Below are 20,312 nucleotides of genomic sequence, written 5' to 3' on the forward strand. Positions count from 1 at the left end.
CAGTTTCAAAAAAATCGATGTCAGGCGAAAAAAGTTATGATTTTTGACCCGGAACTTATTTGGAGACCTGATATTATCAAAAATAACAATTGCACAGGCCACGTGGCTTCTGTTTTTTATTTCTTTTTTATTTACGCTCCTCCCACAATTTTATTTTCGAAGAGAATTTAAAAATTGAACTAAAGGTCATACATGGGAAAATCCTTAATAAAAAAGAAATAAAAAACAAAAGTCACGTGGCCTGTGCGATTGTTATTTTTGATAATAATTGCAATTAAAATTTTTGTCGGTTTCGAGAAGTTTTTAAATTATGGCAATAATATCTGTCAGTCAATTTAGACTTCGATAAAATTATAATATTGTTCTAATCTGAGAATTAGCTGTAGTCAGGAAAAGAGAAAGCGTGAGAATAATTATTTTATTTTGTGAACTGTAATTAAAAGTTCATCAGGTTGCGCGGCAATTCAAATTGCCGAGAACCGAAATTGTTTCAACTTTTAAGAATTATTCCTTCTGAACACGGCTGTCTGAAACACGGCAAATTTGAAAAAAAAAACATTTTTAGCAGGTTCCATACCCAGAAAGCTGTCGAGCCTCCGTGATGACAAAAAAAAAGCGGGAAATTCTTGCCGTGTTTGTCCATTTTTTCCTGAAAAAAAGTTCTAGCTAAAATTGGATCTGCTTTTACAAGTTTATAAATTTATAAATTTTTTCTCATTCCCGCAAAATATTCCCTCTTGATTTCGCACGCCGAAAAATTGGCGAGAGATGAAAAAGTCGGGAGATGGAATGAAATAAGACTCCGCCCAGTTTTTCCTAGATTTCCGCCGGTCACCGCAAAAATGAAAAGATCCCGTATCGGTTTCAAACTTTAAACGCTTTTTTCCTCACACAAACCCATACGTCTTACAGGACAGCACAGGAGTTCAGAAGACGCAGAGAATTTTAAGGTCATTTGAGGATTTGTGGTGTTTGGGTAATCTCGATGTCATTCTGCCTACTACTCGACAAGTCGCCCCAGTTTTCTCCAGAATTTTACACAGCTTCCCTATGAACCGCATTTGATAACTGGCAATTGTGACAAAGTGCCGCGAAGTACTGTGAAGTGCTACAAAAACTGCAAAGTGCCGGGACGACTTGCTGAGTAGTTACGTTATTAGCTTTTCTTAATTCTTGGTTTTTATTTATGATGAAGATGAAACGTCAAATTTTCCAAGTTTCAGATTTAAGGAATACCCGCTAAAATTCTTAAAATGTGTGACCGATTGCCGTTGTTAGCATCTCCAATTGGACAAATAGTGAGTTTTCAGCATGAATTACAATTCAAAAAATGAATAAAAAACTGAGCGAACAGTTTTTTAAACTGTTTTTGGAGCATTGTTTCATGAACAGGATAAACTGTAAACTTTGTAAACTAATGAAACTATTTTTAAAAAGAGACAATAAAAAAGGCTCCGCCCAGTTCTTGGCTACCCTGCCATTGAATATGTTTATTTCAGAAAATTTTGAAAAATAATAGTGTTCGTGAATGATCTGCTTTGAGATATATGTAAAACTACACAAAATATATTTTTGTATCAGTTTAGTAAATTGCTTCTGATAATATTCTACTTTTATGAACACGCCAAAACAGAAAAGCGCCGCATTTTTCACATCAGTTTTATTTCATTTTTCAAAATTTTGCATTTTCCATCAAGCTTCCATCACGCACACATAAATGTTATTTATAATATGGAAAAGCTGAAACAGATATTTTTTTCTCTTAAAACATTTTTTAAAATTTTACTTTTTCTCCACTAATTTTTTCTTTTGACCTCAATCTTTTCGAAATGGATTTTTTGTTACCTGATATATGCGATCTTAAGTACTTTGAAAATAGACGGAAATGGAAAACAGGTCGAGTTGGGCGGATAAATTTTCTTCTAATGTTCAGTCTCACCGAGTTCTTCACAATTTTTTGTATTGTTTTTTTTTGTGAAAAAAATTCAAAAATTCAAAAATTCGAATTTCCCGGGCTTTTATTCATAAATTTTCAAAATTTAGTTGAGATGCTCAGTATTTCTAAAAAACATATAAATTTGACCTGAAAGATCAAATTTGTACTTTTTCATAATGGCTATAAATTAAACACTGTAGTATTTGCGTGTTAGTTGATCAAAAAATTTTCAAAATTTACAATGTTTCCTACTAGATTCATATGCGCTCTATTGACAATATATTACAAAAAAAGTAATATTTCAGATGTACCGCCCGAAGAACATCTGCTACCATTTTCTGGTCACAAGTCTACTTTGCCTCGTACTTTTTGTGAATGTTATCACGTTTTTCACAATTGCCAGAAATTTTGAGTTAATTTATTTTTAATGATTTGGGAACTGAATAATGAATTAGTGCTAATAATTATAGAGAAGCGTTGAACAAATTGAAAGGTGCACCAAAATTAAAAATCATGTTTCAAAGTGTTGATATTATACGTTTGAAATTTTCTGAAACAATGAAATTGTATTGTATTGTATTGTATTTATTACGATTGAAATCGTGATTTAAAAAAAAAAATAAATAGTGAATAGATATGAATAAGTTAAGGCCCAAACATCATAGAGAGATTGATTGAGAGAGATTGTCGAATCGGTTCAAATCTTGAAATTATCGAAAAAACAGTTGCAACAGGAACTTTCCTAAAATTTAAAAAATAATTAAATTTTATTATTCCAAACTCAGTTTCAGACCATATCAAAATTGGAATTGAAACTATCGATATCTACAATCCAAATGCAATTCAAGATCTTCGTTCCAAATATGAAATGAAAGGCGATAAATATAGAAGAGAGCTCTACAGAGCTTCAAAAACTATGGAATACGAGTTATTCTACGAAAAAGTAAGAATGGAGGTATTTTGTGTGATGAAGGAGAAGATTGGAGGTTCTTATGATGGCGGGAAATATGTATGTAATCCGAAAAATGTTAGAAAGGAGAATTGCACGTGAGTTTGGGTTTGAATCTGGAGATTTTGGTTTTTAAAAATTTAATTTTCAAAAAAAACAAGTAATAGTTTTGTGTAACTTTTCTAACCTAATGATTCATCGGAAATGTGTTTAACTGGAACATTATGTAAATTTCTTGAAACAGTATATTTTGGAAAATTTTTCAAAAGTGTCAAGATATCGAGAAAGCGTGGCGTTTGTGTTTTATATCCTCGCATTGAAAAAATTGCTAAAAATATGAACTTAGAAAAGTGCCACCTTACTGTAAATTGGAATTAGTTAGTTAGACAAAAATTTAAAATATTGCAAAAAATTTAGAAATTTTAGAACTATAACTTTCATTAATAATTCTATTTTTCGCTGAGTCAACATTTTTTTGTTGGTTTTTTTCTACTTTTTCATCTAATTTTCATATATAACTGGATGAAAAAAAAGTTAAAAATTAAAAACAAAGTGTCTATACATTTTCACCAAATTTGTTTAAACTCAAACATTTGTGAAAGTTAATGGTTTATTCAGTCGTTGTTAGTATTATTTTTTTCAAACACTTCCATGTAAATTCAGTGTTACAAATAATGGTGACAAAAATGTATAGAACTTTTTAAACTGAAAAAGTACAAATTTTTGTGAATCATTGCAAATGCTCGATGTATGTTGATACACTCAATGTAAAATACTGCGCGGCGTGTACGCAGAAAACCCAAAATTAGGCCCGCCTTTTTCTCGTCCACTCACGGGAAAAGGCAAAATTCGGGACCCCAACCAACATCAGGCCGCCGACATCTGACGAGTTCCGCGCGCCGCTGTGTTGAACTCGTTGTGGGAGCGGCAAGCTGTCTCCGCAGTACACGCCACGCAGTTTTTTACTTTGAGTGTGCATTCAGAATTTTTTTTAACACTTTTCAAATCAAACTGAAACAGTAAATTGTAGATTATTATCACTTGGCTTAAACAATCAAATCGACTATGATCAGCACATTCAAAATGTTACAGGAGGACATTGTGTGATATTGGGAGCTGATAAGGTGAGTTAAGGTTTTATTTGACCTGCTCAGTCATATAAATGAAAATATGGAAAAAGACCGGTTACAAACATTGCCGAAAATTTCCATTCATATTTTCAACTTTATTGAAACCAGACTTTTGATCATATAACGTAAGGAAATTTAACGGGTGCACTTCTCATAAAATGGAAAACAAAATTTAAAATTGAGCCCCGCCCAGTTATTGGTTTTCTGATTTTTATGTCGAAGTAGATTGTACTCACCGAGTTTTTTTACAGGACCCCCAAAACCCGGAAACCCAAGAAACCTACCGAAAAATCAATGGGAAACTATTTTCTGGACTGATTCCTGATGAGCTCACGATCCCATCAATGTTAGAAAAAGCTGGAAGAAATGATGTGGAGCTTCTGAAAATGGATATTGAAGAAGCCGAATTTAGGGGTTTGGAGCCTCTGATTAAGGATTTTTATGTGTGTCAGGTTGGTTTTTTTGCCTAAAAAGGAAACAATAAGTAATAAGTTTCCCGCTAAATTTGAGCCAACTACGTGTTTTCTCTTTTTCTTTTTACGCAGTGCCTGACATCTCACGGGTTTTGCCACTGATAGCATACTTTTTTATGTAAATGGTGAACCTTGGTAGGTGTCGGACGCTAAAAAAAACTATCGAATTTTTACAGTTTTTACGACATCTCGACAAATTATGAAAATTTCAACTCTTAAACAAACAAAGTGAAACAGAGGAATTTTTTTCAATTAATATGATATTCTACCATTAAAGCATTTAGTTTTTAACTGTCAGCGCTGGGTCCCGCAACGAAAAAAGCGCCGCGACCATTATGAAGTTCTATTCAAAACGTAGAAATAATACTAAAAGAATTGAAGTTTACTTTTGGAAAAATTACGAAACAGTAAAAAAAAAATTTTCAGATTTTTATTGAAATTCACGGGACTCCATCGAAACACCTGGAATTGCTTCAGATTATGGCCAGGTTCAGTTTTTGAGTACTTTTTTTTGGAGAACTTTGAAACCGGATTTTTGTCCTTTTTTGAATTTCAATAAGTGCATTTTGAATAGTTGAAAATTTGGTCCAAGTATTGATTTATTATTTGCCAAACCAGTTTTATGAAAATATTGAAACCGAAAAAACATCAAAATTATATTTTCTTGAATATCACAACTTTTTCTTTCAGATACGGATTCCGAATTTTCAACGTGGAACCCAATCCGTATTGCATAGTTTGTTGTGAATATAGTTTGATCAATGAGAAATGTATAGAGCAATATGGAGCTGTGTTGCTGGGACGCATTGTGTTGGACAGAAAAAACATGGACTATTTTTGAATGTAGCTTTTTTTTCTGAACTCGAAATTTATTTTAATTTTATTTAATTATGTTAATTTTTTTGCTCAAAAAATTGAATTTTTTGTAAATGATTTTAAAGAATACAAAAATCTCCACAAACTCCTATTTTGAGATATTTGAAAATTTGATTTCAAAGTGCATTCCGATAATAAACAGGTGCCCTTCTCGATTTTAGTTTTTTCTGGGCTAAGCTTTCAGTAATTATTTTCTGATCAAGTAAATTATTTTTTACTAATTTTGGAGTTATTTAGAACCAAAAATAATCATTATCACTGTCCTGCTATTCTACAAGCCGAATAGAAAAAAATTAGAACATCTACTCGGACAACTGATTATCGTCAAAAAAAAAACGACTTTTGAAAACTACGAAAAACGGCAAAACTTTTTTTAAATAAAAAAAATTAATTTTCCGATTTTGAAATAAGATATTCCAGATATATTTTCGAATTGACGCTGCAACTGGGTAATATACTTTTATTAAAAAATTGTAAGAAAACAAATTGTGTTTTAATTTTTATATAACATCGATCCCATAGTTATAACAATAAAAATTTTTTAGCATTTATTTCAAAATTGTCTGAAACAGCAGGTTTTTTTTTCAATATCTAAAATTTTGTCTGGATCTTTGTAAATTTGTCAAGTTTATTATATTTCAAATTTTGAACATTTGATTTAAAAAATAATTTTTGAAAAATTAATAAATCGGAAGAGTCTGAAGCAGTACAATGTTTTAATTAGAAAACCAAGTGTTTCTTTATACAGGAAACTGATATAGGAGATTTTAAGTTGATATTAACAAGAAAATTTTAAAAGAAAATTTGGAACTGGATATTGATTCATTTCGTGCATGTCTTGACGGGTTTGATGTCTCCGTAGTATCATCTGCATAAAAAAAATAAATAAAATTTGCGGTTGATTTTTCAACACATTCAGTCAGACAATACTACGATATTGTAAAAACAACTTGACATTTGGCTCTAGCTTCTTGTCCAAGTTTCGCCCCAAAAATATTAACTTGGATTAGAAGCTGACTAAACTCGGGCAAATATTAGGCAAGACTTTGGAAAACCTTGGATGCAGGCTTTACCAAAGTTTAAACCAAATTTCACACAACTATTGCCAAACTTTGGCTCTAAATTTTCTTATTTCGTTTCAAACCGTTGTTTGTGAAGAAATCAACTAATCATTGCCTTGTGTAGTGGAGATTTACACGAGGAATCAAAAGGAAGTAAAATACAAATATATGCGAGGAGAGCAACAAAGGTTGATCAAAACTATATTCGTTGGGTAGATCAAATATTAGTTGATCAAAATTATATTTATACGACGGCCATATAAACCGAGAAAGGGAACAGACTGAACTATCGGGTTGGATATGCACAATTCTTCCTCCTAATAGACTTTTCTTTTCACTTGTGTCCCTAACAGTCCCTTGTTTAATCAGGATATACTACAAAGTGATAGTTTTTAACAACAAGTTGAAACAGTAGAAAAATGATTGAAAATTGTATTTTTCGAAATTTATGTTGAACAAATCATTTTATGTTTGTAGTGTTCCCAATTTTCGAATAAATTTTGTTGTAGGGTTTTACAAGAATTAAAAAATGCACAAAAAACATTTTTGAAATAAAATATGAAAACAAGTGTGTCCCCCAAATTCTAAAACCCAGAATTTATGTAGTTCGAAAAAGTTACTGTTTCAACGAGTACATAAGACCCGGGTGGGGAAATGGGGGTCGTCTCCAGACCATTTTTTGAATGGGTCAGCCAAAGTTTTCTTCTAATTTCAAAATAATCTTTGAATGTTGCCAATATCTTGGGCGCAGTACAAAATCTCAGAAATAGACGACATTAAACATTTTGCAAAAAAAATTGCTGTTTCACAATGTTCACGAAATAAATTTGTTTTCACTGGTTTCAATCACAAGTGGTTTGGGATCAGCATTTCATCCGGGCGAAAAGCATGACGGGGCGCTCTTCGCTCGTCCCTCTGACGCCGCCGTGCTTAATCCTATGACAGAGTTCCACAAAAAATGAATCGCGGAGAAAACGGCAACTAAATTGATTGCCTGGTCACGTGTACTTGGAAATTGAATACATATGAGTTTCCCATTCAAAATATAAACTTCATCGATAAAACTGTCCCAAAAACAATTCGGGAGATGGCTGCAGACACCGATGAGCAAAAATACCAAAAAGCTCCATCGAGATCAGAACTGAGATTTTCAATTTGTTTTTTTTTTTTGAAAATTGAAAAATATTTTGAAACAGTAAATTTTTAAATTAACAATTTAACTCTTGTTCACATCGATATGGCCACAAAATCGATGTCAATCGATGTATTTGGCAATTTTATATTGAAAGGTGGCTTGGAATATATCAAATTTAAGTTCTAAAAATCTTCCACTAAGCAATCATAATTCTTTTTTTTAATGAAAAATTTAAAAAAAAAAGATTTTAAAACAGTAATTTTTTTACGTGAAAATCTTACTCACTCGTTCACATCGATACGGCCACAAAATCGATGTCAATCGATGAATAGTCAACAGTGCCGCTGTCCAAAAATGCATGTGAAAAAAACCAATAAATAAGATATTTCAGCCACCGAATTTTGGATTAAATAAAATACCAAAAATGCAAAACATCAATAAAATGAAAGATGGGATACCATAGATCAACTGGATCAGTGTCAGAATTTCCGTTGTAGTGTCGATGGAAACTTCTTCCATGTAGACCGTGATGTTTTCCTTCATTTTTTTAGAAATAGTTTTGTGTGGTTCGAATAATTTTCCTGCAATATTGGTTTATGAGTTGGGGGTTCAAAATTGACAAGCAGTACGTCTGAAAGCAATAACGTTGGTTGTCAACGAACCTGCTTGCCTACGTACCTACCCTCTGCCTGCCTACATGGCTTGCCTGAGCGTATAACTGCTTCGTATATCTGCTTCAATGCCACAGTGGTGCCTTTTACGATTTTCAGCCTATCCGTTGCTTAAATAAAAAGAAGCCTGAAAAAAATGGTTTTGGCAAGTTTAAAAATTGTTCTGAAAACAAAATGTATGCAAAAAAAACAGTAATTGCAAAAAATGCTTGTTCTTAAAGCGGAAAAAAATTTCGGTTTCAAAACCAGAATTTTAGCTTCAATTGTTTTATTTATTTGTTACACCGTAATAAATATTTTCGTTAGAAATAGTTCGGAAGTTTTCAAAGTCGTTCAAATCCACGTGGAATTTATAAATTCTCCGTGCCCCATAATGATTAACAACATTTCTGAGTTTGCAACAGAAAAATCTACGGTTTATTAGAATTTTTTAAATAAATTTTTGAGATATTTCTTGGATTTGATACGGCTAGAATTTCACAACAGCTTGTTTCTAAGTATTAACTAAACGCATTTTGAAAAAAAAATCGCATTTTTTGAATGTTGAATGATATTTATGTTAGCAAAACTGTTGTATCAGTTAGCTTGAAAATTAGAAATTTCCTGATTAATTATCTGCTAGACTTTCCAGTTTCAATTGCTTTCATAGAAAATATTTAAATTTCAAGTTTTTCTGAAATTTTATTACCGTTTCTGCCAAGCAGCCTCTAATAAATGCCGAGTGTGGCGACTCCGCCCCTTTTTCGCGTTTTTTGACGCTTTTTTTGGCTTGCGAAAAAATGTCCCACTTCGTTTTCATTAATAACTCCAGAGCCGCGTGACTTCATGCTCTAATATTTGAAATCCTACTAGAAATATTTTGCCCCACAGTGGAGCAGAAAACGGCACTAAGTTCGGAGCAAAATTGAGCCCAGGACGGCTTTCCCCAGTTTGAAAAATTTTTTTGTTGCTCTTTTTACCCCCAAAAAAGCATGTTTTAATTGAATTAAAATTCGGGTTTTGCTCTGTTTTGTTTGAAACTCATGTGCAAGATACTACTCAGAGAGACTGATTTTTTGAAAAAAAGTTTGAGTGCATAAGTGCAAAAGGAAAAAAGTTGTGATAAAACAAAAGTCCAAAAAGTGACATTTTGCCAAAAAATTTTTTTTTCGTAAAAAGCCGTTTTTCTGCCTCCTTCCTAAAACCCCCATCTTGCCACACACACGCGTTTTCGGTGTTCAAAAAATGTTCAAAAAATGTCCGAAAAAATGTAATACAACTTTGAACGTTTATATCTCGGCTCTCACTGGACCGATTTTTGAAATTCTTTTTCTCTACATTCACAAAATATAGCGACGTGTGTTCATCTAAAAGGGGGTTGATTTTGGAGCATCCTGTCGGCTCCACAAGCGGAAAACCACACCCCTCTTGTTTTTGCGCACACCGAAGTACTGGCCGAAAACCACTATAAATTGAAGGAAAATTCGAGTTTATGTTCAAAACGTTTGAGACTCGAAACTTAAGTTCTCCTTTTCAATGCTTATCCATTGTATCTAAGTTCATTGTGATATCTCTATTCGTTATTTTAAAAACGATAATTAACGTTTTGCCAAAATTTCTGCACCTCCCCCCTTTTCTCACACACACACATCCACCTCCCCCTTTCATATTTGGTGTGTTTTCGGCCACATTTTCACCATTGTTTCGGTCAAATCTCCGTTAGTCTTGCTCTTTTTCCAAATTGTTTTTTGGAAAAATGTTCATCACATCGAGAGGAAGCGGAAAATATAATTTTTTGTTTCAAAAAAGGTAAATAATAATCTCAAAAATAGAAAAAATGAACACTTCTTTCAAACAATTTACATTTTTCCATAAAATTCACAAACTTTCCACTATCGTTCCGGTTTTTATGTTAAATTTAGAATTAATAGAATGATTTAAAATGAAATCTCAAATCACAGCTCGATCCGATCATTTTTCGCAGAGATAGGTTATTTAATTTTTGCACATGGAAATCCAGTTTTCCTCTGTTCCTGGACAAGTTTTCAACTATCCTTTCGATTTTATGTTTTAATCTTGATAATTTTCATTGAAGCAAGGTAGACAAACTAAATTTGGTCGGTCTTGACAATTTTCCGCACATTTAGGGAAGTTTTGAGCTTCCAGACCTTCCCAGAAGGTGATATGTTTCAATTTTTGTTATTTTCAAAAATAATAACCGCTTATTATTGTACTTTTTACGCCAATTTCAAAAATTACTTAATTTTTCTCAAACTCCTACTATGAGCAAAGTTATGACGGATTGAAGTTTTAGTGCATAACTCCTCACAGGCCGCCTCTCCTCACAAGAGGCTGCATGCGTGCGGGTGGCTGGAAAATGTTTTCTTTCCAAAAAAAAACATAGAAAGGCATTTTAACTCTAAGGCATTTTAACTCCCGCAGGGCCCGCTAGTCCAGGACTATTTGAAATCTGCAAGTGAAACAGGCGTCTATTCGATTCATAATCAGATTTGGAAAATTTACGGTTTCATTCGATTTATATGAGTTTTCAAATTTTCAATTTGATACTTTTGATATCTGTCTCATGTTGGAATTAGTCAAAATGAAAAACTTTCGTGTTTCCGTATATCGATATATTCATCTCAAAAAATTAAATTTCGTTTTTCCTAGTATCAGGCTAATTTTCTTCCAAGTTCAAAGCAAAAAAAAATTTAGTTTGGGGAATTCCTTGAATTATTTATTGTTTTTACACTCTTAACGATAGTTCAATACATTAAACAAATTTGATTCCAAATACATTTCTAAACAATCGGAAACGTTCAGCAACTTGATTTTAGCACATTCATCTTTGAGTTATGCAAAAATTGAATTAGGTCTGTGAATCTCATTATTCTCATTATTGAAGCCTCATTATCGATAGTAATGCACATTTATTCTTGTTGTGTCGGGAGGGTGATTGTGGTTTTTCCATCGTCATCGATCGAAATGTAGAGCATAATCTTTTCCTTTTTGTTTCTCATGATCGATACGATTTTACAAACTTTTCTGGAGATGAGCGCACTCATGAATCTTAAATTAGTATTGGGTTATATAAAGGTTTTATTTATTATTTGAAGGTGCAAATTTAAAACATACATGAAGGTAGTACGAAAAACCAATTCGGTGATAATAAGGAAGTAAGAAAGAAAGCCGGGTTCCAACTGCATAATCTAAAATAGAATATGTTTTTTTCTATGATTGAGCAACACAAACCAATACCCATATGGAAATGGCTTCAGCATGCAAACTAACTCCTGTGAAACTAGATTTTAATCAAGCTATTTCAAAAACTACGTTTTCAAAAGCGGAAATTTCCAAAAAAGAAACTGATAATAATGGCATACTTACGTTTTTGTTGCCGAGCTGCAGTCCAGTCTGTCAATTTGCGCGTCCAGGCAATTTATCGACTAGTTAAAGGTGGGCTCCGCTCTATGGGGAAACTGTTTTAAAACACGCCTATGGGGTCACAATGAGCGAATATCATAATTAAAAAATTAAAAAAATTTTTCTAGATTTCATATGATTCTATATGAATTATATGAATTGTTTGAATTGAATTGTATGAATTTATATGAATTGAAAAACCTCAGTTTTCCCCTAATTTCGATTTGAATTACCGCCAATTAAATTTGTTCGATGGAGCGCGCTTGCTTGATTTTTTTCTATTTTATTTTATTTTTTAAACTTTGAGCTGAAATAAAATAAATTGATGAAAATAATGCAAGCGCGCTCCAAAGAACGCGTTCAATTGGCGGTAATTATCATAGAATAGAAATTAGGGGAAAACTGAGATTTTTCAATTTTCAAAAAATCATACAAAATCTAGAAATTTTTTTTTTGAATTTTTTAATCATGATATTCAGTCATTGCGACCTCAAAGGCATGTTTTAAAGCAATTTAAAAGTTTTTTTTTATCAAAATGGTATATATTGTTTCACATTAGTTTTATGCGAAACTATTTGTGAGAATACTTGTTAGGTTGAATGGAAATATGTCGAATTTTCACTTTTCTTTAAAAGAAGCTAAAAGTAGGAAAACATCTTATTTTCACAATTTCTTTAAAAAATCTAGTTGTTTCCACAAAATCTTAACAATTGTCTAGAATACTTAACGATTAATTTTTTAATTCATTACTTTTTCTGTTCGAGATTTCTCTTTTTAAAAACATTACTTTTATTCAGAATTATTTTCGCATTGTCTCTGATGTTTAAAAAAACTTCATTTTTTAATATAGATTCCGTAACCGTGTTTGTTCTTCGATTACAAAAAAAACAATTTTTTAAATATAGACAATCTGAAACAGTGAAACAAAAACTAGTATTCAAAAATAATAATTTTCAAAACCCTAATGATTTCGAACATTTCGTGATTTTTTTTTGATTTGAAAAACTGTAAAAAGTGTAGTTAATCTGAACTCAGTTCCCACTGGAAGTTTTTAATTAGATCTTGTAAATAATTTCTTGTAAACTTCAATTTTGTTAAGGAGCGTGTGAAATACTAATTCCAGAAACACCCGTGAATAATTATGGATAGTGTGAAACGGCAAAAATATTGGTCCCGTCAAACTTTCTTCCAGTTCCACTTGTAAGGCTATAGTCTTGCGCTGACAAATTGAGCGTGATCAGTTTATTCTCCTCAGTTTCAAACATTCCAGTTCCTACAAAATTCAGGACGAACAGATTGTGAAAAAATATATTCGATGAATTTATCAAATCTTAGAAACCGAAAAATATTGTAATTTGTAGATTTGCATTATTTTATTTGTACATAGGATAAGAGACAAAGAGCTCTGTAAAAAAGATTTTCAAAAAAAGTATAAATACCTTCACTGAAAGTGTTTAAACTTTTGCTGTTTCACAATACCGACATAGTTTACACTCACTTACCAACACGTTTCCAACCACACATTAGCATATGAGAGAGCATTGAGAACATTTCCGTAAATTGGAGAAATTTTTAAATATTTACAGTTTCTACTATTTTTCAAAATAAAACAACATTGTTAGTTGAGTGATCTCGAAATCGTATTATTTTCGGTTTAAATTCCTTTTTTTTTGGAAAAGCTTATGTCCAGCTAACTTTTCTCATTTGAAAAAAAAACAATTTTTCTCTAACAATAAAAAAATTGCAATCTTTGAATATAGGTTCAGTCTTCGGTTGTTGTGAAGAAGTTTTAATTTCATGTTTTTGGAATCTAATGTTGAATACTTCGGAAACACTTCCGCATTGAAGAAAAAGAAGTTTACCACTTCATGAAACAGTAAAAAATTTGAAAAAGTCGTTAAAGTCGTTAAAACTCGATTTCAACAAAAATTCGTATTTGGAAACATTTATTTAATATAGAACAGAATATCACTAGGTTGTTGTGCAGTTGCTGGATTACTATTTGGCAAAATCTGAATTTTATAAATAAAGCATAAACAAAGCGTTGACTATTTAAAAACTAAATGAAAATGTTAAACATTACGGTTTTCCACATACGCCAAAAGTAATAACTACATCTTGGTAGAAGCCTGTTCACAATTTTTACGGCTAATTGGAGATCATAGGCAAAAGGCGTAGGCAGGCAGACATGAATCATCACGGAAATCTTATTTCGTGGACAATATTTGGAATTCAAGAAAATTCCGTTTTTGCTTTTCCTCAAAACATGAGAGAGGCATATTTTTAGATATAACTATCTGATTGTGTAAACATAGAAAAAATAACTCAAGGAGCATAAAAAACCTTCAGAACGTAGGAATGGATATAACAATCAATAAAACAACATTGCGAAACAGAGAAAAATTTGGTGATATTTTTGAAAATTTCAGTTTAATTCCTGTTTCACACGAATTATGAAGTTTCTGCATGAGTAGAAACGGAGACTTCTATAAATTCCAATTTGAAATGAAAAGAATCTAGTTTTTCATAATTAAAAAATATAAAAAATATTTTAATACAGACAAAATAACCTTTTCGGCAATTGTATAATTGGTATTTTCATTTAGGAAAGTAGCCTGCTTTTCCACTTTCATAGTTTTTGAAGAAGTGAAACTATTCATCAAACTGAAGTTTTTAGTAATTTTTTTGGGTGATTTTTAGCGAAATGTTTTTCATTAGTAACTCAATCGCCAATGAAACAATGATAATTTTTTTGGAATTCCGATTTTAGTTAAAAGTTGATATATTTTATGACGAACTTTCTGAAAAAAACGTGATAAGCACAATGAACGATAGTAAATTACTGGTATCCTAAGTAGTAAAAAATGCGCCGTGAACCGGTTTGAATGAATGATTGTTTCTAATGAACCAAGTCAAAACTAAAGGAGTTATGTGAAACAGCAAAGAAAGTTAATTTTCAAAATAAAAATTCTGGTTTTTGAAAATTGCAATAAAAATTGAAAATTGCACAATTTCACATAGTTCTTAAAAATTGTAGTTTTGTTTCAGTTGTTCAATAAATGTTTCCTGCGTGCCCAGTTTTATATACAACGTTTTTTTTTAAATTCCCTTAGACCTCATGGAAAAAATGACACTGAAACATTTTAGAAATGAATTACTAAATCAAAGTTTTGAAACAGTGGTTTTTTTTCTGCAAATTGGAAATCATAGTTGGTTTATTCAGATGTTCTCTTCTATAATTTTTTTTGAGTTTTGTTTTTTTTTCAGAGATAAAATTTATATTTTATATTTTTTGATATTTATATTTTTTTTTAAATAAAATATATTTTCTTTTTGTACTGGTTTCAGTTTATTCAATGCCCAGTTTTCTATTTAGAAGCATTTCATTTTTTAATGTGTCACAAAATTCCATTTTCTTTGATTTTTTAACAGCTTTTCCATAACTACAGCATACGTTTCGGAATTAAGGTGTTTTATTGCTTAAAACTAACAAAATTTTACTGTTTCTGTGAGTCTTCAAGGTTGAAACAGTATTGCACAAGTAATTGCTTAAGATGCCGTTTTTTTTTAAAATTAATTATTGAATTTAATTCACGTTTAGATAGTTTGAAGTTTTAAAGTTGATCGAAAGAGTCAAAAATCGATTTTTATAAAAAATTATTTGAAACGGCAAAAAATTTAGAAAAACATTGCACTAATACCACATTAACGGTGTAAATGAAATAGTTTTAAAGTATACATGTGAAACTGCAATTTTTTTTGTGAAAATATAGAAACATTTTGTGAATTAAAATACTAAGAAAACAAAAAATAAGCTTTGTACCTGTGTTGTTCGGACGTTTTAAAATGTTTTTTGTGATTTATAATATAATTTTTTGATTTAGTTGCTGAAAATGTTCAATTCTAAATAATGCTTACAACTGGCAAGATTTATGGGAAAAGTAATTGAAAGATGCTGAGCATAATAATATGGGCAGTTTGAAACAGGGACTTTTTTTAAAATTCAAGTCAAGTGTTAGGAAATGGGTAAAGTGGGAGCAAAATAAGCTTAAAATCTGCAAAAGAGACTGAGAAAAGATATATATTTCAAATTTTCGACTAGATGTCGTGAGAATATGTACTACACATTCACAAGATAGTTTAATATCTGATATTATGCACTCTATGGTGCACAGCACGCTATCATTTAACCACACAACCTTTGAAATGTCGGCTGCAGGCCGATAGGTGTGATAGTGTAACAATTGCATGGCTTTCAATTGGGAACACCTCACTGGAAAATATTGAACTTTTCTGATTTTTTTTGGGAAGCGGGACAGACAAAGTACAAATCGAAAATTCCAGGTATATCCAGAGATTTGAAAATATAATGAAACAGAGTGAAAAAATAATAATAACAGTGAGCAAAAAAATTACGACTTTTTCAAGACAAAAATGTTAAATTACAGTGACAACTTCATTTCTAGATTTTTTAATATCACGGGCAATTTTTAACAAGACAGAACTATTTCAGAAACAGAATTTTCAATTTGCAAAAATTCCAGGTATGTATATCAAGAGATTTGAAAAAAATGAAACAGTCAGTGAAAAATAATAATTTTGGAAAACTTTAGAAGATATTACTCAATTTCACAGATGTTGAATTTTATTTTTTTATTACTTTCAGTTAACAGTCTATTTTTTGACTTCAGCACAAAACAGGTCCAGCTATATCTGAAAAATTACAATTCACAAGATTTTCATATTTTCTAAATTCTTCTAAGTTGTTTTATTCAAATATGTTACTTTTTATGGCGTATTAATTCGCTTGTTGATACAAAGCCTATTAAAATAGACATCAAAACAGTGAGAATTTTTTTAACGGGAATCATAATAACAATCCAAATGTTTTACACTGTTCCGTTTTATTTTGAGAACATAGTGAAACAGACAGTGGATATCATAGAAATGTCATAATTATTATGTTTTGGGTTTCGGGAAATATCCTAAAGACAAATTGAAAATTTCCACAACTTTTGTCTTCCCCAAATAAATATTGAATTATATAAATAAGTAAACAAATTTCAAAAAACAGTGAAACAGTGAGCAAAAAATTACGACTTTTTCAAAAAACAGTTAATTTACAGTAGCTACTTCATTTCTAGATTTTTTAATGTCACGGGCCATTTTCCACAAGACAGAACTATTTCAGAAACAGAATTTTCAATTTATAAAAATTCCAGGTATGTATATCCTTAGATTCAAAACTATAATAAAACAGGCAGTGGAAAAAAAACATTCAGAAAACTTTAGAAGATTCTCGATGAAACCGAGATAACGTCCACAGATGTTGAATTTTTTCACTTATTTCAATTAATATGCTCATTCTTTTGACTTTAGCACAAAATAGGTCCAGCTAAATCTGAAAAAAAATATAATTGACAAGATTTTCAGATTTTCTAAATGCTTCAAAGTTGTTTGATTCGAATGTGTTATTTTTTGAGAAGTTCTAATATGCTTGGTAATACCAAACCTTTTATAACAACACATCAAAACAGTGAGAAACATTTTTAACGGGAATACAGACTGCGATTGAAATATTTTACACTGTTCCGTTTTATTTTGAGAACATTGTGAAACAGGGCATCACAGAAATATGAAAATTATGTAGAATTATGTTTTGGGCTTTTGAAATTTAAAAAAAAAAATAATTCAATACCTTTCAGAAAATAGTGAAACAGTGATCAAAAATTACGACTTTTTCTAAAAACAGTTAATTTACAGTGGCAACTTCATTTCTAGATTGTTACACTTTTTCACAAGAACATAACTATTTTATGAACTAAATTTTCAAGTTTTCAAGTGTGAATGGTTCACGCAGTCAGCAGTCATGTAGCAAGCTAAATTCACATTTCTAGTCTTTCCGGAGCACAACTGATTACTTCATAATTTTCAACGTATATAAACTTGATAGAAAGGGTACTTTCACTGCGATGTATTGTTAAGAAATTTCATATTCAGAATTTATTAAGTTAACGAAACAGTATTAAAAAAATTCACACCTAGGTCTGTGCTAATATTCGAATACAGACTTTTGATTAAATTTCCTCAAAAACATCGAAATTATCAAATGTACAGTAATATTTTGTTTGATGACCACACTCCAAAAAGAATTAACATCTCGACCTTTCTCCAATTTACAAACATAATGAAACTGGTGGAAATTTTTTATTTATTTTAGTACTCCACTGCACAGGTTTTCTGGTCCGAAAACTATGGTAAACGTAATTTTAATCTTAAATAAACAATCTAACATTGCAAACACAATTTCTTACCTCAAAACTTCACCTGAAAAGTTCAAATCACATGGTGCAATATTAAAAGAGTGTAGGCATGTAGGCATTGTAAAAAAACAATTCAAAGTTTTGTTTAAAAAAATTTAATTGTCGAGTCCTTCAAGTCGTGAAATATGTCTTTGAAAATGATTGATTTTTTAAAAGTTATGTAAAACAGTGGAATTTTTATTGAAATTATAATTGTTTGCAATGGATTATTTCATTTTTTAAAATACCTGTTCATTCAACAATTTTTTGAATCAAGATTCTAAATTACAAAATGGTGGAAATTTCGAATAGAACTTCCAAAATTAAACAGAGTCCTATAAATCTCAAAAAATGAGAAAAATATTATAAAAAACGGAGCCTAATATACAGCGAAATGTCATAGGAAAATATTGATTTTTAAATTAACCATCGGAAACAGTAAAACTTAATTATGAAAAATAGCTGAACAATATAGTTAAATCCATAAAAATTAATTTGAATTTAAGATAATTGGATTATCGAAACAAAAAATAGATCGAAACCCTGAACTACAGGGTGTATTTCAAAAAGTACCTGTGGGCAAGTTGTGGGCGAGTCAGAGAGGCGGTTCGCGTACTGGGGAGGTGCCATCTGCCTGGAAAGAGGGTAACCTCTAGTAGGTGAGCATATGATGTTACAAGTACCATCAGCATAGTTGGCACATCTCCAATATTTATGACGTTTTTGAAGGGAGGATTCATGCAACTTATTGATTAAGTGTGAGGGAGAAAAATGGCTCTATTCATGTCTTCACGTCGATCTGTGCATTTGATGTTTGATACTTTAATCAAGTAGATGATATTGAAGAAAAAATATCAAACAGAAAACACAGCTGGACATTTAACAATATCGTGAAACAGTTGGAAATTTGAATTTTGATAATTGTGCCTAGAAGATAATTGTGCCTTCAATATGATTCTAAAACTAGATTATATGTACTAATCCAATTTTGAGAAAAATTTTATTTAGAAATTTGAATTTTGTTTTATGTTTGGCTCTCTGCCAAAAAAATTTGACAGTTCCTTTGTCATTATATCGTTTCCATTCCATTAAAATGTTGTCTGCCGGCCACCCGGGTCAAAAACATCCCATTATAAAACATTATAATTGAGTTCAAAAAAAAAATGGCTGGCAGAGTTTTATAATTTTCTCTGCAAAGTAAGATCTAGGCCTGCATTTAAGTATCAAAGTTTTGAATGAAGCTTATAACTCTTGGAAGAGCTCAAGGATTAGTAAAGTGTTAGTTTTGTATTCATTTTATAAAGAATGTGAAAAAGATTAAAATTGAGATTAGAATGATGATACAAAAATTACAATAATAATGTGTTTCATCGAACATCTTTAAAATGTGCATGTGAAACAGTATTTTTAACTTTTCGTGAAATTGACAAAAATATATCATTTATCTGTTTCCGGTTGTCGAAAAATGTACCTCGTTTTGAAAGAACTTATTATATGTGTTGCATAGGATGCAGAAAACTCCCTTGCCCCAGTATAAATATAAAAATAACAAGTTTTCAGAATATTGAGATTTATTTCTTGTTAGCATTCCGTTTAGTTTGAAATTCAATAAAAAATTGTATTTATCTCCCAAAAAATACTGTTTCGCGAAGTTTTTATAAATATTAAGAGGTTCCCAAACAGTAGTTTCGCAAGACAAAAAACCTCTTTTATTCTGTTTTTACATTCCCACAAGTTGCATTAGAAATTTTTGAAATTGAAATAACACAAGAAATTTTCAAACCAAGGTTCCGAAAAAATCTATATTTTTTGTTTCCTTGCCTTATTATGATAAGAGGTATTTTATTATTTTTGGCAGTAATCTAAAAGAGTCAAAAATTGAAACACGAACCTGGACGACGTAAAACAGTTAGAAAGAAACTATAAAAATTTTAAATTTACTTTTTGAAAATTAAAATTAAAAACAATGAGAAATGGGGTGCCTGACAAAAGATATAGTGCAAAAACAAATAAATTAAAAAAACGTTTGAACCTTTTTTTTCTGAACATTCAAAAAAAACATTTTTTACAATGTCAGAATTAATATGAGTAAAGTAGCTATCCAGCGAGTAAAAACAAAACGGAAATAACTTCAAGTACAGCTACGCTTTTTAACTTTTCAGTGAAAAAGTAATTTTTTATTTTGCTCGAAACTCAGTGTAGCACACGTGTTATTCATAAATCATTGACACCATATACCGTAAAAGTCGCCACTATTTCAAATTTGACAAAAATTTAGTGAAACAGAGTGGGCGGAATGAAAGTTTCAATTCATCTAAAACGAAGAACATATATTTTTTGTGAAAAAAGAAGTGAAGCGATGAAAACAAAATGAAAC

General features: G+C 30.9%; 1 protein-coding gene, 87 non-coding genes and 2 pseudogenes across 90 annotated transcripts; 29 read left to right on the plus strand and 61 right to left on the minus strand.

Moving 5' to 3' along the window:
* The first annotated feature begins 334 nt into the window (after positions 1-334).
* Positions 335-355, plus strand: 21ur-3055. Its single transcript, NR_065373.1, has one exon.
* Positions 356-1,135: 780 nt separating this feature from the next.
* 21ur-1238 lies at positions 1,136-1,156 on the minus strand. The gene has a single exon (NR_065374.1).
* A 97-nt stretch (positions 1,157-1,253) lies between these two features.
* Y105C5B.23 lies at positions 1,254-5,329 on the plus strand (annotated as a pseudogene). The gene is made up of 7 exons: positions 1,254-1,298; positions 2,242-2,348; positions 2,728-2,983; positions 3,916-4,009; positions 4,267-4,467; positions 4,915-4,976; positions 5,179-5,329. Coding segments are annotated over exons 1-7 (916 nt in total).
* Positions 1,492-1,512, minus strand: 21ur-12664. The gene has a single exon (NR_065375.1).
* 21ur-15528 lies at positions 1,565-1,585 on the minus strand. Its single transcript, NR_065376.1, has one exon.
* On the minus strand, positions 1,683-1,703 carry 21ur-3766. The gene has a single exon (NR_065377.1).
* 21ur-13242 lies at positions 1,686-1,706 on the minus strand. The gene has a single exon (NR_065378.1).
* Positions 2,148-2,168, plus strand: 21ur-91. Its single transcript, NR_065379.1, has one exon.
* On the plus strand, positions 2,151-2,171 carry 21ur-7409. The gene has a single exon (NR_065380.1).
* Positions 2,368-2,388, plus strand: 21ur-10876. The gene has a single exon (NR_065381.1).
* Positions 2,496-2,516, plus strand: 21ur-7334. Its single transcript, NR_065382.1, has one exon.
* On the minus strand, positions 3,063-3,083 carry 21ur-3409. Its single transcript, NR_065383.1, has one exon.
* 21ur-2391 lies at positions 3,492-3,512 on the plus strand. Its single transcript, NR_065384.1, has one exon.
* On the plus strand, positions 3,495-3,515 carry 21ur-8057. Its single transcript, NR_065385.1, has one exon.
* Positions 4,056-4,076, minus strand: 21ur-14174. Its single transcript, NR_065386.1, has one exon.
* Positions 4,660-4,680, minus strand: 21ur-5842. Its single transcript, NR_065387.1, has one exon.
* Positions 4,828-4,848, minus strand: 21ur-12955. The gene has a single exon (NR_065388.1).
* 21ur-7816 lies at positions 4,831-4,851 on the minus strand. The gene has a single exon (NR_065389.1).
* Positions 5,062-5,082, minus strand: 21ur-2737. The gene has a single exon (NR_065390.1).
* A 328-nt stretch (positions 5,330-5,657) lies between the features above and the next one.
* 21ur-5763 lies at positions 5,658-5,678 on the minus strand. The gene has a single exon (NR_065391.1).
* 21ur-15637 lies at positions 5,661-5,681 on the minus strand. The gene has a single exon (NR_065392.1).
* Positions 5,662-5,682, minus strand: 21ur-8572. The gene has a single exon (NR_065393.1).
* Positions 5,683-5,870: 188 nt separating this feature from the next.
* 21ur-238 lies at positions 5,871-5,891 on the minus strand. Its single transcript, NR_065394.1, has one exon.
* An 877-nt stretch (positions 5,892-6,768) lies between these two features.
* On the minus strand, positions 6,769-6,789 carry 21ur-10819. Its single transcript, NR_065395.1, has one exon.
* On the minus strand, positions 6,770-6,790 carry 21ur-194. The gene has a single exon (NR_065396.1).
* Positions 6,791-7,271: 481 nt separating this feature from the next.
* 21ur-3619 lies at positions 7,272-7,292 on the plus strand. The gene has a single exon (NR_065397.1).
* Positions 7,293-7,296: 4 nt separating this feature from the next.
* srg-63 lies at positions 7,297-8,103 on the minus strand (annotated as a pseudogene). The gene is made up of 3 exons: positions 7,956-8,103; positions 7,829-7,904; positions 7,297-7,516 (listed from the first exon to the last, which is right to left on the minus strand). Coding segments are annotated over exons 1-3 (444 nt in total).
* On the minus strand, positions 7,555-7,575 carry 21ur-10198. The gene has a single exon (NR_065398.1).
* Positions 7,749-7,769, minus strand: 21ur-10152. Its single transcript, NR_065399.1, has one exon.
* 21ur-7061 lies at positions 7,750-7,770 on the minus strand. The gene has a single exon (NR_065400.1).
* Positions 8,104-8,511: 408 nt separating the features above from the next.
* Positions 8,512-8,532, plus strand: 21ur-5422. The gene has a single exon (NR_065401.1).
* A 158-nt stretch (positions 8,533-8,690) lies between these two features.
* Positions 8,691-8,711, plus strand: 21ur-11895. Its single transcript, NR_065402.1, has one exon.
* A 2,067-nt stretch (positions 8,712-10,778) lies between these two features.
* 21ur-6484 lies at positions 10,779-10,799 on the plus strand. The gene has a single exon (NR_065403.1).
* A 72-nt stretch (positions 10,800-10,871) lies between these two features.
* On the plus strand, positions 10,872-10,892 carry 21ur-11863. The gene has a single exon (NR_065404.1).
* Positions 10,893-11,140: 248 nt separating this feature from the next.
* Positions 11,141-11,416, minus strand: Y105C5B.1418 (Ovule protein; the record flags this gene model as incomplete). The annotated part of the gene is made up of 2 exons (NM_001276899.1): positions 11,141-11,279; positions 11,346-11,416. 2 exons carry the CDS (start codon positions 11,414-11,416, stop codon positions 11,141-11,143), a joined length of 210 nt encoding a protein of 69 aa, NP_001263828.1.
* Positions 11,417-12,224: 808 nt separating this feature from the next.
* Positions 12,225-12,245, plus strand: 21ur-2845. The gene has a single exon (NR_065405.1).
* Positions 12,246-12,433: 188 nt separating this feature from the next.
* 21ur-10406 lies at positions 12,434-12,454 on the plus strand. Its single transcript, NR_065406.1, has one exon.
* A 30-nt stretch (positions 12,455-12,484) lies between these two features.
* On the minus strand, positions 12,485-12,505 carry 21ur-8926. The gene has a single exon (NR_065407.1).
* Positions 12,506-12,722: 217 nt separating this feature from the next.
* Positions 12,723-12,743, minus strand: 21ur-9426. The gene has a single exon (NR_065408.1).
* 21ur-4259 lies at positions 12,726-12,746 on the minus strand. Its single transcript, NR_065409.1, has one exon.
* A 162-nt stretch (positions 12,747-12,908) lies between these two features.
* Positions 12,909-12,929, minus strand: 21ur-8024. The gene has a single exon (NR_065410.1).
* Position 12,930: 1 nt separating this feature from the next.
* 21ur-13149 lies at positions 12,931-12,951 on the plus strand. Its single transcript, NR_065411.1, has one exon.
* Positions 12,952-13,143: 192 nt separating this feature from the next.
* On the plus strand, positions 13,144-13,164 carry 21ur-4449. The gene has a single exon (NR_065412.1).
* Positions 13,165-13,263: 99 nt separating this feature from the next.
* 21ur-7965 lies at positions 13,264-13,284 on the plus strand. The gene has a single exon (NR_065413.1).
* Positions 13,285-13,399: 115 nt separating this feature from the next.
* On the plus strand, positions 13,400-13,420 carry 21ur-2342. The gene has a single exon (NR_065414.1).
* A 23-nt stretch (positions 13,421-13,443) lies between these two features.
* Positions 13,444-13,464, minus strand: 21ur-2727. Its single transcript, NR_065415.1, has one exon.
* Positions 13,465-13,540: 76 nt separating this feature from the next.
* On the plus strand, positions 13,541-13,561 carry 21ur-9726. The gene has a single exon (NR_065416.1).
* Positions 13,562-13,637: 76 nt separating this feature from the next.
* 21ur-8364 lies at positions 13,638-13,658 on the minus strand. Its single transcript, NR_065417.1, has one exon.
* On the minus strand, positions 13,639-13,659 carry 21ur-14087. Its single transcript, NR_065418.1, has one exon.
* Positions 13,660-13,962: 303 nt separating this feature from the next.
* On the minus strand, positions 13,963-13,983 carry 21ur-2285. The gene has a single exon (NR_065419.1).
* Positions 13,984-14,046: 63 nt separating this feature from the next.
* On the minus strand, positions 14,047-14,067 carry 21ur-14636. The gene has a single exon (NR_065420.1).
* A 438-nt stretch (positions 14,068-14,505) lies between these two features.
* Positions 14,506-14,526, minus strand: 21ur-2616. The gene has a single exon (NR_065421.1).
* A 163-nt stretch (positions 14,527-14,689) lies between these two features.
* 21ur-1378 lies at positions 14,690-14,710 on the plus strand. Its single transcript, NR_065422.1, has one exon.
* A 35-nt stretch (positions 14,711-14,745) lies between these two features.
* 21ur-2622 lies at positions 14,746-14,766 on the minus strand. The gene has a single exon (NR_065423.1).
* Positions 14,767-15,178: 412 nt separating this feature from the next.
* On the plus strand, positions 15,179-15,199 carry 21ur-6988. The gene has a single exon (NR_065424.1).
* Positions 15,180-15,200, plus strand: 21ur-14800. The gene has a single exon (NR_065425.1).
* A 36-nt stretch (positions 15,201-15,236) lies between these two features.
* 21ur-9168 lies at positions 15,237-15,257 on the minus strand. The gene has a single exon (NR_065426.1).
* A 60-nt stretch (positions 15,258-15,317) lies between these two features.
* 21ur-5201 lies at positions 15,318-15,338 on the minus strand. The gene has a single exon (NR_065427.1).
* Positions 15,339-15,553: 215 nt separating this feature from the next.
* 21ur-6839 lies at positions 15,554-15,574 on the minus strand. Its single transcript, NR_065428.1, has one exon.
* A 369-nt stretch (positions 15,575-15,943) lies between these two features.
* 21ur-1311 lies at positions 15,944-15,964 on the minus strand. Its single transcript, NR_065429.1, has one exon.
* A 446-nt stretch (positions 15,965-16,410) lies between these two features.
* On the minus strand, positions 16,411-16,431 carry 21ur-4581. The gene has a single exon (NR_065430.1).
* Positions 16,414-16,434, minus strand: 21ur-15460. The gene has a single exon (NR_065431.1).
* A 62-nt stretch (positions 16,435-16,496) lies between these two features.
* On the minus strand, positions 16,497-16,517 carry 21ur-1561. Its single transcript, NR_065432.1, has one exon.
* On the minus strand, positions 16,498-16,518 carry 21ur-7275. The gene has a single exon (NR_065433.1).
* A 129-nt stretch (positions 16,519-16,647) lies between these two features.
* Positions 16,648-16,668, minus strand: 21ur-8685. Its single transcript, NR_065434.1, has one exon.
* Positions 16,669-16,779: 111 nt separating this feature from the next.
* 21ur-12626 lies at positions 16,780-16,800 on the plus strand. The gene has a single exon (NR_065435.1).
* A 303-nt stretch (positions 16,801-17,103) lies between these two features.
* Positions 17,104-17,124, minus strand: 21ur-1595. Its single transcript, NR_065436.1, has one exon.
* A 64-nt stretch (positions 17,125-17,188) lies between these two features.
* Positions 17,189-17,209, minus strand: 21ur-6821. Its single transcript, NR_065437.1, has one exon.
* On the minus strand, positions 17,190-17,210 carry 21ur-14049. Its single transcript, NR_065438.1, has one exon.
* A 379-nt stretch (positions 17,211-17,589) lies between these two features.
* Positions 17,590-17,610, minus strand: 21ur-450. Its single transcript, NR_065439.1, has one exon.
* Positions 17,611-17,761: 151 nt separating this feature from the next.
* 21ur-12613 lies at positions 17,762-17,782 on the minus strand. The gene has a single exon (NR_065440.1).
* Positions 17,764-17,784, minus strand: 21ur-5410. Its single transcript, NR_065441.1, has one exon.
* On the minus strand, positions 17,765-17,785 carry 21ur-6041. The gene has a single exon (NR_065442.1).
* Positions 17,786-18,057: 272 nt separating this feature from the next.
* 21ur-15114 lies at positions 18,058-18,078 on the minus strand. The gene has a single exon (NR_065443.1).
* Positions 18,059-18,079, minus strand: 21ur-621. The gene has a single exon (NR_065444.1).
* Positions 18,060-18,080, minus strand: 21ur-6230. The gene has a single exon (NR_065445.1).
* Positions 18,061-18,081, minus strand: 21ur-13715. Its single transcript, NR_065446.1, has one exon.
* Positions 18,082-18,308: 227 nt separating this feature from the next.
* On the minus strand, positions 18,309-18,329 carry 21ur-6970. Its single transcript, NR_065447.1, has one exon.
* On the minus strand, positions 18,310-18,330 carry 21ur-7277. Its single transcript, NR_065448.1, has one exon.
* A 435-nt stretch (positions 18,331-18,765) lies between these two features.
* Positions 18,766-18,786, minus strand: 21ur-10844. Its single transcript, NR_065449.1, has one exon.
* Positions 18,769-18,789, minus strand: 21ur-1669. Its single transcript, NR_065450.1, has one exon.
* Positions 18,790-19,185: 396 nt separating this feature from the next.
* On the minus strand, positions 19,186-19,206 carry 21ur-658. The gene has a single exon (NR_065451.1).
* A 65-nt stretch (positions 19,207-19,271) lies between these two features.
* Positions 19,272-19,292, minus strand: 21ur-12395. Its single transcript, NR_065452.1, has one exon.
* Positions 19,293-19,391: 99 nt separating this feature from the next.
* 21ur-12201 lies at positions 19,392-19,412 on the plus strand. The gene has a single exon (NR_065453.1).
* Positions 19,413-19,425: 13 nt separating this feature from the next.
* 21ur-11487 lies at positions 19,426-19,446 on the plus strand. Its single transcript, NR_065454.1, has one exon.
* On the plus strand, positions 19,427-19,447 carry 21ur-195. Its single transcript, NR_065455.1, has one exon.
* A 171-nt stretch (positions 19,448-19,618) lies between these two features.
* 21ur-13529 lies at positions 19,619-19,639 on the plus strand. Its single transcript, NR_065456.1, has one exon.
* Positions 19,622-19,642, plus strand: 21ur-6296. Its single transcript, NR_065457.1, has one exon.
* Positions 19,643-19,739: 97 nt separating this feature from the next.
* 21ur-6186 lies at positions 19,740-19,760 on the minus strand. The gene has a single exon (NR_065458.1).
* A 279-nt stretch (positions 19,761-20,039) lies between these two features.
* Positions 20,040-20,060, minus strand: 21ur-815. Its single transcript, NR_065459.1, has one exon.
* Positions 20,061-20,312: the final 252 nt, after the last annotated feature.

The sequence above is a fragment of the Caenorhabditis elegans genome, chromosome IV, assembly GCF_000002985.6.
Source record: "Caenorhabditis elegans chromosome IV".
In the NCBI taxonomy this organism is placed as follows: domain Eukaryota; kingdom Metazoa; phylum Nematoda; class Chromadorea; order Rhabditida; family Rhabditidae; genus Caenorhabditis; species Caenorhabditis elegans.